At 45.1% G+C, this 20989-nt stretch overlaps 1 protein-coding gene across 1 annotated transcript in view; it reads right to left on the bottom strand.

Annotated features, from left to right (window-relative positions):
- Positions 1-19458, bottom strand: part of pcdh7a (protocadherin 7a) — a 48056-nt gene extending 28598 nt beyond the window's left edge. The window contains exons 1-4 of the mRNA XM_008276022.1: positions 19138-19458; positions 16981-18982; positions 14018-15194; positions 6896-7678 (exon numbers count right to left, since the gene is read on the bottom strand). Coding sequence (XP_008274244.1) covers positions 6896-7678; positions 14018-15194; positions 16981-18404 — 3384 coding nt within the window. The 5' untranslated portion in view covers positions 18405-18982; positions 19138-19458. The remainder of the gene's footprint in view (positions 1-6895; positions 7679-14017; positions 15195-16980; positions 18983-19137) is intronic.
- Between the last annotated feature and the right edge of the window lie 1531 nt (positions 19459-20989).

The raw sequence follows: 20989 nt of genomic DNA, 5'->3' as shown, positions 1-20989 counted from the left end.
GTCTTTGTGTGTGCTCGAGTGTGTGTCTGTGTCAGGGAGTTAAGAAGAGAGTGTGTTTGCAAGCCTCTGCGGATGTGTGTGTGATTCTAGGAGACAGAGTGTGCCTGGGCTTGTGCATGTGATTCAATCCAGAGGGAATGGCAGAAGAAACTGATGTAAGAGATGGAAAACTTTCCTATCCGCTTGTGTGTCATCATATTCTTATCAGACTTCGTTTGCTTGCAGTGGAAAGTGTATATGCATAAGGATCTGGGAGGGTGTGTAATTATGTGCTATTATGTACACACAAGAGTGTGTTTCAGTGGGCACATCGGTGTGTGTTAAAATCACAAGTCTGACAGCGTCTGCTGCGTGTGTCCCTGCCTCAGCTTGCCTGTGTGTGTGCGTGAGTGAGTGGGAATGACATTCTCACATTCCTGCCATTTCACAGAGAAGTTGAAACAAATGCTGAAGGGAGGAGTTGTTAACACAGTAACATTATCAGCTGAACAGCCTGTCGGTATTATCTCGTGTGGTAAACAGCCAAGACAGACAGGGGACTTCCAATCACATTGCAGCTCTCGGTGACCTTGATGTGTAAGGAAACAGACAATTTCTCTCCTTTTGCCTCCCGCAATCTCCCTCCCTCTGATTCTCTCCTCGCTTTGTCTCGCTGTCTTTGTCTTGCTGTCCTCGGCTCCCACACACGGAAACACACACACATACATCTTCGATTTGATAAATCTGTGAGGATGTTCAACTAACTTCCATTCCACGGCTTCAGCAAGAAACCTCAGCCTTGAACGCCACATGCTTCCCTCTGTCTTAACCTTCGCCTGGTCATTACTCTGAGCTTGATCCAAAACCTCCTGAGAAATAACGAGGACCAAAACATCACTTTTGAGGTCTCATCTTCATTCCCCTGAGGACACTTAAACTTACACCTTGTCTACTTTGGCTACATTGTGAAAGCAGCATGTCAGCACAGCTGCAGTTGCTGCAGTCGTACGTCATTTGGTTTTCAGCCACAGCACTGCTGCGCAATCTGAAAAGTTTCGACAGCTTTCAGAGCCAAATACATAATCACTATAGTTTAACACTAAGTCAGGAGAAAAAAGGTGTAAAGTGGCGGCTTCAAGAGTAAACTGTCTCTGAAGCAAATATTAGAGTGCTTTCATATCTACCGCGTTTGGTGTATTTCAAAACAAGTCTAATGATGAAGTGAAGGACTTAATCTGCCCCCCCACATACAAAGTAGAGTTGTTAACTAGGGATCAGGAGCAGGGAAACGCCTCAACCACATTTCAAAATACCTGGGAGGCTTATTAACACCTGGTTAACTTATCCAGCACTGTTTGTCTCATTGCCTCGACCCCACTCTCCCCCATTCATCCCATTTTTCCCTTCTTCTCTCCTCTTTTAAGGCACCATAGTACAAAAATTGCCACCTGAGACAAAACCCGTCTCCTTTGCTCAAGCCTCCAACATCACAGCATCTCAGATTTCCCATCCAGGTGACCCCCACATCCATCCTCATCTTGCAGGCCTCCAGACTAACTTTTTCACTGGTAGTACCGGTGCGACCAACTTTCTCATTTGGTCGCACCTCCCACCTGGTCAAAGGCAAAACAGTTGACTTGCTGAACATTTTCTTATTGATAGACACTATAATTTACAGATGTTCCCTAAACGCCTCACAATGCAGGCTGCAGTGTGCTCAGACAGGTGTGCGACCACAAATTACTTGAAAAAAAATTAAACTAGGGCATTCTAATGTCAGATTTGTCTGAGATGAAACCGAGTAATTTTATTTACATGAGCTCTTTTCTATGAGCGGAAAAAACAATGCATGCAGGTGTGCTCTGTTTTTTTCCGAGAAGACAGCATTTTTAAGTGTAAATACAACGGTACACCAAAGTTATTAAAGTACTGCTTTCCACTACTGTGGTTAACACAGCAGCTTCATGTGCCGGTTACAGCGACACTAATACAGCTTAATGATTATCATGCAGTTGCACCAATGCGACTGCTTGAAATTTTAACTCGCACACTCAAAAAAAGGGCTCCAGATAGCCCTGACCTTACACCCTGTACACATCCACATCATCCAACACTACCTTTTTTTTTTTTAATTAAACATCAAATTCACATTATTGTGGCGCTGTCATTTCTTGTGAAATGACTACTTGCTATAAGTTGGCTAAAGTTTCATATGTAGGTCTGATGACAGTTGATTTCACTACTGCTGAACAAGGTCCGTCTGAGGACTAAGTCTGTGCAATGCAACTAAAAAAAAAGCAAAGTAGTCCTTGAGTTAAGATTTTTCTTTTTCTCCAACTCTCTTAAGTTTTTGTATTGAGTTTGTTTTGTTTGCATGAATGCTGTCATTCAAATTCCAGCGCTCCTTCGAAGTGAATTTTAACCACAGATGAAATGAGACACAGATCAGTCATCACATCTGTGCCTGCAGATATGTCTACTCTACACTTAACTGTATGCAGTAGTCAAAATTAAAAAGCCCAATAAAAAAAATAAAAAATAATTACAGGATTCATTTGTCTGGTGATCTTCACAAATTATTCTCCTCCTACACAGCTATCAAAGTAACCACAGCAACAAAAATGAATTCTGTTTTTTCTCACCCCCATATTTGTAATTGAAAACTTGATCTAACTGAAATGATGGTTTATGACAGGTGAGGATCAGTGGCATAATAATGCACAATCAGCTATTACTTTAACAAGCTCTTTGTGACCACATGAGTGAATGAATAAATCTTCATAACAATGTGCAACTTGTGGTCAGTTCCCAGAATAAATGTTGTGTCATGGCGCTGATAGACGACAATAATTAATCAATATGCTAATAATGTGTAAATCTGTGTGACTTAATGTTCGTAAGTCTTGGTTTGTTTGTGAAAATTTGAACATATGGCACAGGTGTTTAATGTTTTCCTTTGGTCTGAACCAATGGAGCTGCACTGCAGGTGTAAAAGCCCCTTCAAACATGGCATATTTATATCCATATGATCCTGGTCAAGCGAAAAATCAATGTTTACAGGGTAAGCATGTATTCCACCTCCACAACCGAGCGTCTAACGGAAACAAAACATCTGTCTCCATTTCCCTGTAATGTTTGAGCCTTTCTTCATCTCCTCTTATCATTTATACCTCTCTCACTCTGTCTCACTCGGTTCCGTCTGGCTCATGTTCCCTCTCTGATGTCCACTGACTCTCACTTCGTCCCCTGTCCCCTCCCCCTCGCTCTTTGTCGCCAGGTCAGTAGATCAGTTTTCAGTCTGGCTCGATGGGTGATCCCCACTTTGGTTACCTCGTCCTTCTCACCTCTCACTTACCCCCACCTCCTCACCTCCCCACCTCCTCACCCCTCGAGCATATGGCTGGCTGCGTGGCCTGAACTCGTCGTGCCTTTAATAAATACATCAGTGCGCTGGTATCATCATGACAGGGGTCATGGGTCGGTTACAGTGTGCAATGGAGAGAATGGGAGGGGGAGGAGGAGGAGAGAGAGTGCTTGTGTTTGCTTCTGGTTGACAGTGCCTTCACCTCTGTGACCTAAATGGACACCACATGTCATCATAGGATGTGTATGTGCGGACGCATTCATGTGGCAGGCAGGAGCGCGCGGACGGGTGAATGTGAGTCTATGACAGACGCTCATCATATTTAATCCTGGAGGGATTTTGTTGAAATGAAAAGCTGCTTTTCAATTTTATAATCCAGTAGACCTAATCTCTACCCGCACTCGTCCACACAGTCCAATTAGACGAACAAGGACCGGCCGGATGAGTCCGTCGCAAAACTCTCCACAGCCTGTCCTTGCTGTGTCAAAACACTGAGGTGCCCCCGTGTCGTGAGAGCCCAAGCACTGACCTTCACCAAGTGTTGCAGAACTGTGCAATGCGCAAAAAACTGCGCCGTCAACTCACCTGTTTCCACTGCAGTCTTGGCCTTGTTAACAGGGCATTGATTGGACTGAATGTGCGTGTGTGTGTGTGTTGTAGTGGGTGTGTGTGTGTGTGTATGTCTGGTTCGATTCAGCCTCTGTGGCACCATGTTCTCACCCGCCCCCACACACCCGCTGGGTCCAGAGAGAGAGAGAAAGTGCACACTACAGGAAAAGAAGTCGCACTAGTGAAAACGCTGAGTCGATTCATTCTCAGAGGTCAGTGTGGCGCATGGAAGACGCAAAGGTAGCAGCAGTGGGATGTTTAGATTTATGGCCTGGGCACGTGGCAAAGTGTGAGACTGACAGAAAGGAACAAAAGGAGTCAAAGGTAGAAGTTCAAGGAAAGGAAAGGGAGGTGCTTACTTAGATGCAGCTGCAAAAAAAAAAGAGAGTAAAAGATAAAATATTGAGGAAACTGGATCATGAATGTTGACAACCTTTGTTGCGGTTGACTGAGGATGGCAGACAGGAAAAACTGTTCTGTGGTTGACCGTATGTTGTATCTGTGTGTGTGTGTGGTGGTAGTTAAGAGGGTAGAACGAGGCCACTTTGCCCATATTGACTGCAGTGCCATGTGACCGCTGTGATCATTAATGTGTCCTGATGCCAACGGGTATCCTGATGACCCACATCTCAGCAGTCCACTCTCACTCTCTGGCTGGCACCCAAACCAGACCTCTCTCTCACTCACCCTCTCTCCCTGCCTCTCCCCCACTCGGGAGCACGTACTCTAACCTTCTTCCCTACACTTTCTCCATTAGAGCTTGATATCGAACTTTCCTGCCACTGACCGAAATGTGTCCATGGAGAAGTTAGTGCGGAATGTCTGGCTGAACCTTGTTTTCTCCTTCATTAACTCCATATTTACTCATTTAAATAGACTATCTCACTCTTTTACTCTTCCCCCCTCTTCTAATGTTTTTATTTTTTGTATTTTTTCATTCCCACTGATACAGATTTCCTTCCCTTCTCAGTGAACAGTTTCATTTCCAAAAAAGGCTCCAAAACCATTAACTGAGCTGTCTTGTCTCCTTGTTGCCTCTCTGATGCAATCTTTCACTTCGTCCATGACGCCCAGCTTTTTTTTTCTTCTCTACTTGGAGTTACCCTAGTTGGTCTGATGATGTGCTGACTGTAGATGAACAGTTTTTAATGTTTGCACTGACCCAGTAAAGTAGCTTTGAAATTCAAAAGTTCTTCCAACCCCCCCCCCATCTCGTTTACTCCATCTTTCTCCCCTCCTAACCCTCTATAATTCTCTCCCACTCCTGATCTAATGCTATTCCAATTTCTGTTGGCGTCCCAATTCCTACATTTGGCACATACAAACCACCTATTACTCCCTGAGTCTATCTCTCACTTGCACTCACTTATAAAATGCATATGCCTTCATGAAAAAAGCAGTCCCTCAAGCACAGTGACAGGCACCCACCAACACAAACCTGCTCATGTCGCCAAACTGTTCAACTTAACAAATTCTGACATGTACGCGAACGCAGTCACGCATGAGTACCCAAAGTCTTAGACAGACACACACACACACACATACACACACTGAGCTGCGCATGAAACCACGGGCGGTTGGGTATTTTGGGGGTGGGCTCAGATCGGGAGGGGGGCACACCCCACTGCAGCAGAGTAGCTAATTACCCCATACGATCAATAATTCATTACCGTGTCAGTTTCTATGTCTGCGTGACTCTATGTGCGCTGGCATGTTTGGAGTGCACGTAAGCATGAACACCGAAACTCTCCCAGTAAGCGTTTTCTTTCGCTGGGAATGGCAGATTAAGAGGATTGACTCCGTAATGGATTAACCTCTGGAGTTTGTATGCGTGCGTGTTTCTCCGTGTGCGTTGAGCAGGATCAGAGAGCCCGTGTATGAATTGATTAGCCTAAGAAGCTCCTCTCCTTCCCGTTTAATGACCACATCAGCACTTTTTCACCACGGGGAGGATAAATGTAGAACTGTCTGTCAAGGAAATGAGTCGCCACCCCTTTAAGAAGGGTTCGCTGTCACTCAAATATCACTCTTGGGAGCACTCCCCCTGGACTACGGAGACCCTGCTGTGTCAGTGTGTCTACGATGATAGATGCTGCCTGTGTCTGTGTGTTAGTGTGTGTGTGTGTGGGTAGAGGGGTGAGTGACCGTCTCTATGCAGTATTTATTTGTCAGCAGGACTTCAGCTTTTAACTGCAGCTTCCTAAGTGAATACCAAAGCCAGCGTATCCATTATCTATGCAACTGATACTGTTTATGGAATAAACATATATGCTAAATGGAAGAAAGCTAACAGTTTGACAAGGGAAACAGAAACACAAAATGACCAATTACCCTGTTGGAAGCAACCATTCGCCCACTCTTTTTGCATCTTTACTTCAACTGAACTCCTCAGGGGTTCATGCACATGGTCTCACACATACACGCACGCAGTCATGCATGTACACTGGAATGCAAATTTATATATTGTTGAGCTACAGTATGGGCTTGACTTGTGTGCCCTGCAGTGGATCTTGCTAAACGGAGGGCTACGTGGACACACACACACACACGCACGCACGCACGCACGCGCACACACACACGCACACACACACACACACACACACACTGTGACAGCAGGGTACAGTCACACTGCTCAAAGGCTTAGGATGCTGACACAGACGCACAACTGGGTGTGCATGCATGCACAGATACTGACAGCTATTTTGTGGAGATAAAATAGTGTTTAGACATTAGCGACAGGGTGTGCAGTACAGTATGTCAGGAGATGCGTGAAGAAGAAGAGATGAAGCCAAGGAGGCGGAGCAGAAGAAAGAGATCAGGAGCCACAGAGCGGACAAAGAGACAGAAAAATAGAAAGAGTCTTTTAAGACAGGTTTAAATAAAAAAAGGCAAACCAATATTAAGGAGCCTAATAACTTTCCAGCTCATTTCTCGGGCACCTACCTGTTTGCTGTACTTGTTCCCAGTCTGGCAGCCATACTCTGAGCACTGGTCAGATCCCAGGGACATGGCATCTGCATTGCCACTGCCTCCGCTGCTGCTGCTGCTGGACCCGGCACTCCCCACACACCCGCCGCTGCCCACAAAGGTGTTGGAGGGAGGCAGCTCCTGGACCGCCTGGTGCTTCTTACCTTCTGCTGGGGGGGAGTGTGGCTGTAGGTTCACTGCAGGGAGAGGTGAGCTGGATTTGTAGTGCCTGGCCAGATCTGGGCTTGATTGGTGCCTCCTGCCGCCGCCCATCCGCGGGCTGCCGGGGTCGCCGTCCACAGCGCAGTAACGGGCTGCCAGGCGCTCGCTAGCGCTGCTCAAATCCTCCTCATCGTCATCATTGGCATGGCGACGCAGCCCATTGACTGTAACAATACCGCTGTAGAGTGATCTGTCTGACTTTCCTCCACCTCCAACTGCACTGCCGCCACTTCCGTTGCGTTTGTCCCGTCGAGGTTTGCGCCCACGGTCTGATCCTCCGCCACGGCCGGCCTGTGGTTGAGCCCCAGAAGGACTAAAGAAGTCTTCCTCTGGCTCCTTCTTACCGGCCTCATAGCCATTCTTGCCCTGAGCGCCACACTGCCGTGCCGTGACTACAAGGAGAATAACTAGGATGACCGCTGCGGCTCCCGCCAGGACACCGATGGCAACACTGAGGCGCTGCTTCCCTAATGCACGTTCACTGTCTGGATCCCCTGCAATGTCCAGTGACAGTGGAGCCATCAAACTTCGGGCCACCTGGGAAGGAAGGAAGAGAGGAGAAAGATAGATAGAAAAGATGCAGAGTGAAGGAAAAAAAAGGAACAAAAAGAGACAAATCATCAATGACAAAAAAAAGGCCACAAGTACTGTAAAGGATGACACAGTGGGTATGAGCCACGGAGAAACATCAAACAGCATCTTCATCTTAATTACACTCAACACTGTGTTTTAGTGTGGGAGCTTCACCATTATTCCCAGACACATAGAGTGTCACTAAATATATAATTGCTCTTGCTTCCCAGTTGCAGCATTTCAAGTTGCGACTGCAATTCTCCACTTGTGATCTCGCATCATTTGCAGTATTACAGGAAATGCCTGAGATTATGCTGTATAAAGCTGATTAAAAGAATGAAAGGAAACTTTAGACATTGAGGTCAGGGGCAGTTAGAAGAGATGAAGTAGGAGAAGCAGTCAATAAATGTGAAAATAAAGGCAAGAGACATGCTATGACTACATCTTCATAACACAAACACATCTACTGTCTCATCAATGCACAATGTCTCTATTGTAAATGATAGTGTAGGCGTGGATTTGTTAAGGATTTGCTATCCCAATTTTTGCACAGAGAATTGGATGGATAGTCAAATAGAAGACTACTGTAAACATGTGTGCTCTATGCAATCATTTTTAGAGCCATTTTTCTATTTTGTCTCCTTTGGGTCTTGAGTTTGTTCTGTTAAGTATAATAGTTTTTTTTTGTTGCAAGGCAAATCCAGCCTAATCCATTTGGATTTTTTTTTTTGACCAATAGGTTTCTTCTGTCTGGAAATGACATAAACAAGTGACAGAGTATGGTGGGACATTGTGTTAATAAAGGTGTTAACTATTTCTATGCCTTTCTAGGTTTTTGTTTTTGCATGTTTACTGCAAATGCCAACATTGTCCATACCCTTGAATTGTCACAGACCTTTGAGTGAATGCAAGTTTTCTATATTAGTCCAAATTCCAACTGTGTTCTAAAGCCTTTTATTTCAATTGCAAGTCTTGGGTAAAACCAAAGAGCTAAGTGAGGATCTCCGATTAAAAAAACACACATAAAAAGCCATATGCAAGTGTTTTCAAGTCCAGCTAAAAAACTACAAGGACTTTCACATTGTGAAACATCTCAAAGGGCATGGTAGGAACCCAAAAAGTGACCACTGCTATGGGAAAAAACTGGTAGTCTGAGAGGCCAAAAAGAATCCAAGGATCACCACCAACGTCATCCCGATGAATGTGAGCAATCCTGGTGACAACATCTCAAGGATAGCACTCCAGCAGACACTGAACAAGGCTGATCTCCATGGACAAAGACCAATAAGGACTCCACTTCTATAAGACTGGCACACAAAAGCTTTCATAGCCTTCGTAAAAGCTCACCTGGTCATCAATTCTGTGTTTGAATGAACAAACATGGACGTAGCTCCTGCTCCAAGAACACCATTCCCCACAGTTGAATGTGGAGTTGGTAATGTAATGCTTTGGGGCTGTTTTTCAGCCAATGAGCCAGGCAACCTCTTCAAAGTAAACAGCGTCATGAGAAAAGAGAGCTACATTAAGATTCTGCAGGAAAACATCACACAGTCTGCAGAAAAACTCGGCCTTGGGCAGCATTGGACCATCCGACAAGACAATTATCTTTTAATTTGGAGTGGTCCTGCCAGAGTCCAAGACCCGAATCCCTCAGAGAATCTCTGGAGGGCCTGAAGATCAGAATGATGGCAAGGATGCATTCCAATCTAATAAACCTGAAAAATGTTGCAAAAGAAGAGTAGTCCCAGTGGAGACATGCTAAAAGCATATTAGCAAATTAGAAGAACCATTTGACTGCTGGGATAGCAAATAAAGGTTTTGCTGTTGATTGCTGGTGTATAAATGATTTTGGATATTGCGTTTTTAGTAGAAATACATATAAAAAAACATATAAGTTGCAAAAATGTATCATTGGCATCTCGAACACAATGCTTAACATCTGTTGTCCCTTGGTTATGTTATTTCCAGCCAGAAGAAACCAAGTGGTCAAATAAAAATGGGTATGAATAATTTTGGATTTAACTGTATACAGAGCTGAGGGAAACTCATACACACATCCAAACGCACACACACACATATGCTCTGAGCTTGTACACTAATAAAAGAATCATTATAAGAAAGTGGGTTATGCTGAAACACAAACACAGCCATTACTGGTTATAAAGCTTTGCTCGACAGGAGACAATGAGGCTGTGGTGTTCTGGTCTGCAGGGCCCTGCTGGTAATACGGGGTAGGGTCATGAATCTGAATATCGCTAATCAATACATAGCAACTTTGTTGGGGAAATCATTATGCAGGCGCAACACAAAATCAGACAGGGACAAGCACACTGATACATATGCGTGCACCAGTACCAGCCCACACCGAGTGTAAGCTGTCTGTTAGTGAGACAGCTCATTCTGCAGCCCGGACACCTTGTCTCTGAGCTTATACGACAATTTCTTTGGCCTGTCAAGGCTGGAAATTACAGACTCATGTAATCCCCGGTGCCTTAAGAACGGCAGGTAATAAGGCTTGCAGGAATAAACGAGACAGAGAAGTTAAATTTGAGCCCCCATGGTTTGAAATAGCCAAATAAAATAACTACAGTACAACAGCCAGTATTGCTAATACTGCAGAGAATTCTGCTCATACAACTGCACTGTGTAACTTGCTTATTACATTATCCAAGGCATATTAGGCTTACTCATATAGAGCCACATTATTCACTCTCTCCTCTTGTTACCCCCAAGCTAAGAATGAGACTGTGTTATATTTCATTGTTTCATCACCATCTATCTCTGGGTTAACTTTCATTGTTTTTCAGTGAGTTGTGTTGGTTCTATTCCATTGTTCTGCTTCAACTGCAGAGGGCCTCTCTGCCAGGCTCCGCTCTCCCATCAGCACCACTGTTCTTTTGCCTGCAGTATTCCTTTCCATTCGCATTCTGCTGGGAAACTCTGGTGTGGCGCATCCCTGCACTGTCTGTTGTATTGTGTGTGCAAAACAGAGAAAATAGCGATGCAGTGTCTTAAGCACACATAGTATGTGACAGTGCAATGGCCAAGTTTGTGTGTGGTGGGTGTCAGTGCAATCTTACGTGGCAGAAAAAAGCATCAGAAGGCGCAGGGTGTGTGGTTGGGAGTCGACTCCTATGTGAGTGTGCTTGTGAGAAGAAGAAACACCCCACAGTTGCAGCCAGTGTATTGTCAACTAAGCGCAGGCATGCATGCCGTTTGAGCACACGTGGGACAACACAAACGTCCTGCAGGATAAACGGCCAATTCTACCGCTGCATCTGAATACATCCCTCTGACGCATCCCAGAATCCCCATGGAATCTTCCATTCTGCTGCATAAGCTTTGTTCTTGCTGGACGTAACCTCGCCATCTATCTGTTCCGCTCTCCAAGGGTTCAGTTATCAGCAAGTCACTGCAGATGCTGCTGATGTGACCAAGACAAGGCGTTCTCCCCTCACCACATTGCTACTGACCCAAGCTTACAAAGCACCTGACCTTAGCTGTGGCTCAGCACATTCACAATTCACCATAACAACCGAGAGCTGTGGTTTGATGATTGTTAGCTGTTAGATTAATCTAGCTATTATATGAATGGAAGTGACTGTGAATGAAAAAAATCCGACATATTAAGATAAGAAACTTTTTTTTATCTGAGATAAAATACAAACGGTAATCACTAAAAATGGTATCATTAAAAGCCTTAATCAGCCTCACAGAACAGTGTACTTCTGATGTACCTTAAAGGTTCTCAAATGACAACCGTGTCTAAAATGCCACAGCTAAATTTCTTCTTCCTTGAGCTCAAACTCTGCAGCATATTATTACAGATAATTACCCAACATGTGGTTCACCCAGTACTGTTGGATAGAAAAGACTGGAGTAATTTTCTGCCGCGGTGCTGCAGCAGTAGCAGCCGTTTTCGTTCCCTAATTGCATCTGGCATCCATCCACCACTCAGTTTGACTTCATTATGAGATGGAGGTATTCTCTCTTCAATGACTTCTACTCAATTACTCCGCCAAGTTCCTCCCAACAATCAAACTAAACTATGCATATTGTAATCAAAGACGGCTTTTATACCAGCTTGGACATATTACACCCTATTGTTTGATACAATAGCCCCGGCCATTTAGGCACATTGCAGTTTACGCTACCTGTCAACACTATTGTTTCATCACTTACAAAGAGTTCTGTTCGAATCCTCACCTCCTTGATTTTTCAATTAGCATTTTTCAGTTCTGCATTCATGAGGTGTTCTGCTCACTGGCTAGTGGTCAAATCCGACACTGTCTACCTGTGCTCAGCTGTTTGGCTTTGTTCAGAAACGGTTCTACAAAAACAAGGCATTTTTGGATGCCAACTTGTCTCCGCATGAGGTGAGTCAAAACTCTCAGGCTGTGATTATACAGGATGTTTCTTTTTCCTGCTAAAACACAACATTTAGCTTTAAGTGTCGTTCATAACAAGGGTACAGATTACTCAGAGGGCACAAAAAGCACAATGTTACTGCAGTTGCTATGCGACTGTCTGGAGTAGCTATACTAATATAGCTGAAAATGAGAAAATAGCTTAAGTTTACATTACCCACTTGGAAATACTCTACGTTTCCCAAGTGCCTCTATTTTATCCTCTTCCAACCCAGGGAGGCAACACAAAAAGACAACATGCATAGTTGGCAGTACGGTTTGAGAGAGGGGCATCTGAGGTATGTCCTTAGAAAACAGTCTTTTTGTAAGTGTACAAAAAATAACCTTATCAAGGTATAAAAGAATGTCATTTGTGAGTTTCTACTTTTTTTCTGGACATGTGTGCTTCTCATTTGTCTATCTTAGGGCTGTTTTAGGGTTAAGCTTTACACATCATGTTACATGCTCAGACCTGACAACTAGAGACCATCTCCTCTGAGAAAATATGCAAATGTGTTCCAAACCAAGTTTCAAGTAACGAGTTGAAACCACAAGCTGTTAGTCTCAGAACAAACATTGCAACCGCAAGGCCACTGAGCTGATTTAATTACTAGTCAATACAAATTACGTTCTTCACACCAGAGATTAAGTTTTAGTAATTATTACGAGGCCGCATTTACAGCTTAACTGAACATTTTTAAAGCATAATGGAGGGTTCATTTGATTAATGGGGGGGGGGGGGGCAGAGAAGAAAGAAAGATTTCCACCAGCATAGCATAAGCTAAATTTGAACTCATACTGTTATAGTTATTTCTGGTATCTCAGTAATGTCTTTGAGTCGAGTCAATTACCTCTGCAGCTCAGCGTGAATCTTTCAAGCCAACTCTAATCTTGCTGTGACGTCCTCTGTTCCAGAAGACCACACAGATTTATTCAATAATAGCAGATGCATTAGTACACATATATTCACATTTCGCTCCCCACACCCCCCCCCCCCAACACCGTAAACATTATTCATTCAGAGTGGTTTTAAGTTGCCTTCCCCAAAGTCTGGCCACTTCTGCTCTGCGCAGAATGTGCTGCATAACACAATGCAAACTCCTGAACCTCATCAATATTCAGGCCTGTAGTGAAGAGACACTGCTGAAGTACAACTTCTATTCAAATGTTCAAACATACTTCAACCTGCTCTGTACTGCAAGGCCAAAACTGGGACAGGCCCATCTTTCGCTCTCTCTTTCTCTGTCTCTCTAACACTCTTACCCCTAATGCTCTCTCTGTCTCTCTCTCTCTCTCTCTCTCACACACACACCTAATGCTCTCAGCTCTGAGTTCAATGTACCATAAAAGCAGAACCACTTCAGTAATAACAGTTATTTTAACCACATAGTCATTATAACAATGCATGCTGGACAAAGAACACACTCCAGTAGGATCCAAGCTACAAAGAAGCTGGCATTGCCAATAGTCTTCAAACAGGAAACGGGGTTCTTTATCTGGGACAAATATAGACACAATTATTTTCCCCAAAAATGGTCAGAAAATTGCAACACCATGCCGGCTGTAGAAATTGCGCATTTATCTCATTCTATCAAGAAAATAATCTTTTTTTACCCGTTTAGTTTAAACTGCTACAATCAGTCATTACCACCCTCCTCCACCCTGTAATGTCTTATCATGGGGGCCATTATTTGAATAGATCACAGGACAGTATCATCATTGTCATTATTGGTTATCATTACCAACAGTTTGGAACAATAGAGGCCTGCACACGCCAAAATGGGACAGAGGGTCTCATTACGGCTTCTACTTAAGATTGTTTTCGGTTACATGACATGCATGTTAATGAACAATAGTGTCAGCTCAAATCAGTTAGAAAAACATGTTTATATATTACCTGTGCATCCACCAGTGTGGCATTAGCCAAACTCTCATTAATGAAGACGTGAACCAGCGCGGTGGCACAGAGTGAGGGGATGCCACTGTCATTGACTCGGACTACCAGGCGATGCAGACCCCTGTGGCGCCGCTCCAGAGGCTCTGCCAGGGTGATCACTCCATTGGTGTGGCCGATCTCAAACAGTCTGAAAGGATTTCCCCCCACCAGGGCGTAGTGAAGGTCGGCATTTGGGCCTGTGTCTGAGTCTATGGCTGTTACAGTCCTGACGATGGTGCGGGCGCTGCTGGCAGGCGGCAGAAGGGTGTAGGACTCGTTGGCTGGAGAAGTGATTGAGGGGGCGTTGTCATTTTCATCCGTCACAAAAAGCGACACGGTGGCGGTGGCAGTTTTGCGGGGTTCCCCTCCGTCCACAGCCCGGACACGGAAGGTGTAGGTGGAAAGCTTCTCACGGTCGAACGACGCGGATGAGAAGATAGTTCCAGTGTTGTTCTCAATGGAGAAAACCTCTTCTCGCTCTTTTTCGCCATCTTCTCTCTCTGTCTTCTCTCCTGTTTTCTTCTCGTCAGCTCCATCCATCTCCACAAACAGACTAAGTTCTGCATTCTCACCCTCGTCGGCGTCCGTCACGGTCACCATGCCAACGGGGCTGTTGGCGAGCAGGTTCTCCTTGACGTAGAAAGTAAAGATTTCCTGAACAAACTTTGGTGCGTTGTCATTGCGATCAGTCACCTGGACAACAACAGTCGCCGAGCCCTGCAAAGACGGGGTGCCCTTGTCTTTTGCAATGACCCGTAGTTCATATCTCTCTCGCTGCTCACGGTCCAGAACCCCAGTGGCACGGATATCTCCATTGTCTGCGTCTATGTAAAATGGCCCGTTTGCAGCAGAGTCCAGAGAGTATGCTATTTCTGCATTCTTGCCACTGTCTGCATCCGTAGCTACAACAGTGACCACCCTTTCGCCAGGTGAGTTGTTCTCAGCGAAGTGGACCTCCACAACACTCTGGGCAAAGGTTGGGGCATGGTCATTGATGTCTACCACTCGCACCATCAGTGAGCTGTTACTGGACAGACTGGGGCTGCCAGAGTCTACTGCCACAATTGTTACACTGTATTCTTTTGTGGCCTCATAGTCCAGCAAGGCAGAAGTATGCAAGAAGAATTTTTTCTTGTTCCTGTGAAAACAATTGAGAAAAAATAATGATTGCAGTGACTATCATACTTAGAAGTATGAAAGATCTGAAGCCAAATGGTGTCAAAAGAACTAATAGCGATGCTCCTGGTAAATTAGCTGACAGATCAGTCACCAGGTGTTTGCTGACTTAATGTTTCTTTGTATGTAGTCACTGTGTTGGTCTTTTATGGGAAGTGGTCCATTATATGAAAGAAATCACTCCTTTTAAATTCACAAAGCCCAAAGTGGCAATCTCAAATGTCTTGTGTTGTTCAAAAAAAACAACCCAAAGCCTAACCACGTATAGTAAAACTAGTAGATTATAGTAATTTGAATCCAAAAAAGCAGCAAATGCTCACGTTTGAAAAGCAAGGAACAGAGAATGATGCATGTTGCTGCGTGAAAATTGAATGAAATGATTAATCGACTGTCAAAACGGCAAGGCAATTGCTTTTCTGTTAAACAATTGCTGGATTAATCAACTAATCATTTCAGCTCTATGTTATAGTTTAAAACACATTTGATTTTAAGAGGTCTTCCTGCACGACTGCAGCTATCCGCAGAGGGACAATAACATTGAAGAAACTGTGACTGTGACATTTTAATCAAATCAGCTTATTGATTTGGTGAAAACCTCTTATGATTATTGCTTTGACATATTTCTTTCATCACGGGCAGCCCTACAACAAACGTAAGAAGCAGCCTCATTGTACAGATGTCATATGTAATAGCAGTAATATCCAGAGAAGGCCTCGTTGATTTTCCACACTCCTTCCATTCAACAGCTTCAGGAGGTGTTCTTACAACTGAGTGAATGGCACTGACATATACAGGCCGCACTGCTGCAATAATATTATTACAAAGTACAAAACCCTTGACTTTAATGAATATTCATGCTCAAAAGTTTACAGCTCGTCAGACAGTCTAAATACTCCGTAGTCTTCATGAACGAGTGGCACCGCTTGAACCGAGCTTAAATGAAACTGAGTCACTTTTCTCTGAATTCTCTGCGGAGAAACAGGAATGCTTGAAATAGCTAAATGGCATCTTCTTGCTGAATGTGTAGCTGCTCAAGATGAGAAGACACTTTTGATTTTGCAGTATGTATGTCTCATCCATACTGTTTATCTGTGACTAATGTTCACACTGTACAGAACTGTATATACAGTACGTGTCTGGAGAGACACCAGGGGATGAGTCACAATATGTATTCAAATTAATGCATAGTTTACAGATAGTTCCTGAATAATTGGGCATCAGTTCCTGTATACACTGGTTGATCATTCTAGGTTACTTAAGAAACAGACTGCTCAGTGGAATGTTAATGAATCAGTTTATGGTAATTAAAACTATTTTCTAAACGAATAATGAGCTTTTTGTAAGTTATTTATTGTTTGTGACTTTGCATCAGGCGTTTAATGGCACACATCCAAATACTTTTTTGCTTAATATTGGTTAGTTAATGTTTTGTCCCCCCTCAGGTTAGGTGGTGCGTCACACTGAACGTTATTTGAAATGCATCATTACTTTGTAATTACCTAACAGTACTTACTGTTTTGTGTGCTCTCAAGAAACACCCTGCACCCTCCCACGACAAGTAGATTATTAGATAAAGGTTCATTGCTATAGTATCTAACAGTGTGTGCCCAAGTAACTTATGATCTATTATTTCTGGATTGAGAGTTGTTCAGGGATCACTTACTGAACAGCAGTGATGTCTACACTCCTTCTAACTCCTCTGGGTTTGGTGTAACTTACTCTGAATGGTTACAGTTGGTTTGCCTTACCTATCAAAGGCTTCGTCAGCAGGCAGGGGTGGGAGTGCAGTTTCACCAGCTGGCTTCAGTGTGAATGGGACGTCTCCTACAACTGTGCAAGTCACAGCCCCGTTCTCTCCCTGGTCTCGGTCTGACACCTGAACCAGAGCTACCGGCGTGTCCACCAGAACGTTCTCTGGCACTAAAGCCGCTCCATCTCGAACAGGAATCCTTCCGATCTTTCGGATCTCCACGACTGGGACGTTGTCGTTTTCATCCCGGACAGCCAAAACCACCGTGGTTCTGTCACTGCGGGGAGGCTGACCTCTGTCTCTGGCCGTCACTGTGAACCTCAGCTGAGCAACTTCTTCTCTATCGATTCTGTGGAGAACGCTCAGCCACCCGGTTGCCTCATCCAGCCGCAGGAGCCGCCTGACAGATTCGGTGGCAGCTCCAAAGACGTACTCCACCTGCCCGTTGACCCCAATGTCACGGTCTGAGGCTCTGACCTGGAGGACAGGTGTACCTGGGGGGGCGTTTTCTGCCATTTCTGCCTCGTAGGTCGACCTCTCAAACTGTGGGCTGTTGTCATTCACATCAGTGATGGAAACCCGAAGTAGAGCTTGGGAGGAGCGCGGTGGGTTCCCTCCATCTCGAACCCTGAGGACAAGCTCATAGGAGTCTTTTAGCTCACGATCCAACGTGCCTTTCACGATAAGCTGTGGTTGCTTTTCACCATCTGGTATGTCTGCCACTTGCAGTTCAAACACACTGCTCCTGGCTCCAACCCCACTATCTCCACTTCTTCCCCTCCGGTCCCCCAGTCCATCGACTCTAGTGATGGGGTTTCCTCCTGTTGTGCGCCTTGTTGAACTTGACCCAGTCCCACCATCTTGGATGAGCTCGTACCTGTCTATGCCATTCCTCCCAAAATCCCTGTCTGTGGCTGTGGGCAGCAAGTAGAGTGTTCCTATTGGACGATTCTCCTCCACTGAGAGCTGGAGCACAGGTGAGGGGAAGGAAGGTGTGTTGTCGTTGATGTCTGTGATGACAACGCGGCCTTCGAACAAGTCCACCCAGCTCTGCAGTGGCCCGATCACTGACACCTCAAAGTCCAAGAAGCACTCGTTCTCATCAAATATCATCTGGCATTGTGGGAGCTTCTCCCTGTCGATGCGTCGCGGGCCCGTCGTCAGCTCACCTGTCACGTTGTCAATCTTGAAGTACTCGGAGCCGCTCTCCAGGGCGAAGGTGACGTCCCCGCTGCCGGTGCCCGCCGTCAGGCCCAGGTCGGCGGCGACGTTGCCGATCTTTACGTCAGGCGGGCCCTCCTCCGCCACCCGGTACCGGAGAGCTGAGTCGGCACCCGGTAGCTGAGTCAGCAGCTGCAGCACTAAGACCACGAGGCTGAGAGCCTGCGCCGCGGAGGAGTGCACTGCACCAAGCCTCTGCATGGCTTCCTTCTCTCTCTCACGTCTCTCCTCCCAGCTCCGTCTGCCTCCCAGCCGTCTCTTCTTTATTGGTGTTTTGCGGTCTGGTGTACCTCACAGCGTGGGTGTTTGATTTATTCTTTCTTTCCTTCTCGCTATCGCTCTCTGCGGACTGCCGCCTGAGGTCCGGGGAAAAGCTTAGCTGCACTCACTGTAGTTCACTTCAGCGCTGCAGGCTGCTCTTCTTTTATTCTCCTCCTATACTCAGCGGTGGGTTGTTGTGCTTTTTTTTCTCCCCAACTTCTATGATAATAATTCTTCTGTCTTGCTGGCTTGTTTAAACCGTAAAGGTATTAAAAAATCCATCATGCTGCGTAAAAAAAAGAAGCCCTAATTCATCAACCTTTTGATTAATCCACTTCACTCTTCCTCACTCCTTTTTCTTCCCGTTAAACCGGAGAGCTATCCCGTTGTCACACGAGGACGTGTATCAGTTCATACAATGCCATTTGTAACTTCTTCTTCTTTTTTTATTCCAATCACATTTGGGATAGTGGCTTTTTGTCGCGTTTTTCACAGTTAGAAACTGCAATGCAGCACCACTACACAAAAGAAAGAAAGAAAGAAAAAAAACACACAGCTCAGCTCTCCGGACTCCGAGAAAAATTTACTCGCATCTCCCAAAGAAGAATAAAAAAATTAAAATCAAAGAAGTATTTGGGATGCTGCTACAGGATCTTTTTTTTCTCTTTCTTACCTTTTAGATCCAGCTGCGTTTCCCCCCTCAGTGTTTTTTGTTTTTTTTTTTTCCCGCAGTGGAGCAACGTGCCAAGCAGTCGGATTCCTTTACGCAAGTTATGAGGAGAAGAGTTTCTCGTATTCAAATTTTTTTCCTCATGAAATTGAGCTTCTCTTGGTGGGCTAAATGGGAGATCCCGGCATCAGTTTAGCATAATCCCGTGGAGCCCGTGTTCGGGATGGATGTCTCGTTGATGGACCGAGTGGAGATGCGTCTTTTTCCGAGAGTCCCGCATTCTCTCTCTCTCTCTCTCACTCCTCCACATGCGCCTCCTCCTCCTCCTCTGGCTTCTTCTTTTTTTTTTTTTCCCTCTCACCTGCACTGCTCGGGACTTGCTGCTGCTGCTGCTGCTGCTGCTGCCTCCGGTCTCCGGCGATGCTGCAGTCTCTCTCTCTCTCTCTCTCTCTCTCTCTCCCTCCCTCTCTTTCTCTCTCTCTCTCTCTCTCCTCTACTGCAACATTTTCCCCGGCCGCGTAACTCGATCCGCTGAGCTGTAACTGGAGAGGCAGCAGAGGCGGTGTTGGGTCGCTGTGTGTGTGTGTTTGTCGGTTACCGGGGACAGACCCCTCTCCTGTCATATAGGGAAGATTAAATGGGCTCGGTGTCCCGGGCTGCTGACAGCTCCTGCTGGGGGAAAATGTCTTTATTCACATATTCATACAGAGGACAAAGAGAGAGGAAAGAAAAGAGAGTGATCTGGCTCTCAGTCAGTCACATTTTTTTATTTATTTATTTTTTTTTGCTGGTGCAGCTTTTTTTTTTTTTTTTGCCAGTGTTGAAGGCTTCATTCATTCTTTTTCTGAGAGAGGCAGGGATTGTCATGCTCTCCTGCATAGTAGTAATTTATAGTAGTAGTAGGCTGCTGCACATATTGTCAAATAAGTAGCTTAGACTCAGAAAGTAGTGGATGTACTACTTTTTGTGGTTCAATGATCTACTTCAAGGCTTCTTTTTTTTTTTTTTTNAAAGTAGTGGATGTACTACTTTTTGTGGTTCAATGAGAAATTTTTAAATTCTGCTTTGAGCTATATTATTAGAACACAGGTCCGGCCCTTTTTTTTAAGGCTTCTTTTTTTTTTTTTTTTTTTTTTTGAATATTCAGACATTTCTTGTTTCTGTGTCAGCACTATCCTCCCCCCTGCAAAACACGCTGCTGTGAGGGATGTTGTCTCTCGGCGGACCAACCTGCTCGGTTGAGGAGCGCAATGCAGCATCGGTCTGCTGCTATTGAACACTGCCGGGGTTTCCACACTGTGCGCTCACTTAAAAACCGCCTCTGCAATTCTAATTTTCATGCTAGGCCGTCGTAGGAGCAGCCAACCAGCGCTTTTAGCCCCTGGAAGACGCAGGGAGTTCCCCTCCTCGCTTCTCTCCCCACCACCACCTCTCCCAACTCTAACATAATGTTATTGACGGAGAGCGCACTGTGCTCCGGCCATTAGTGAACACTTTATGGCTGGCAGAGAGTAAACAAAGACTGACAAACTGCAGAGAGAGGTCACATATTTTTTTTCTTTCCCACCATCATCCCTCCCTCCCTTCCTCTTTCTCTTCTCTGCATCTCAGCTGCACCAAGAGGAGAGTGTAAGTATTTATGGGCCGATGTGCTTAACATTTCAGAGGCATCGGCACGCGTCCGCTCCGAGCGCACTCACGCCCTCTATTGTTCGACCCACGTGCGCCTTTTTTTTTTTTTTCTTTTTTTCTCATTTCCCTCGAAATCAATCGTGGAAATCGCCCTCTGATTCGTGCGTGTATCAGCATGCTTGTGGAGTCTGCAGATGAGAGGACAGAAAGAACGAAAGTTGGA

The sequence above is a fragment of the Stegastes partitus genome, unplaced genomic scaffold (genome assembly GCF_000690725.1).
Source record: "Stegastes partitus isolate 25-593 unplaced genomic scaffold, Stegastes_partitus-1.0.2 Scaffold63, whole genome shotgun sequence".
In the NCBI taxonomy this organism is placed as follows: Eukaryota; Metazoa; Chordata; class Actinopteri; family Pomacentridae; genus Stegastes; species Stegastes partitus.
This window is presented reverse-complemented; position numbering and strand designations above follow the sequence as displayed.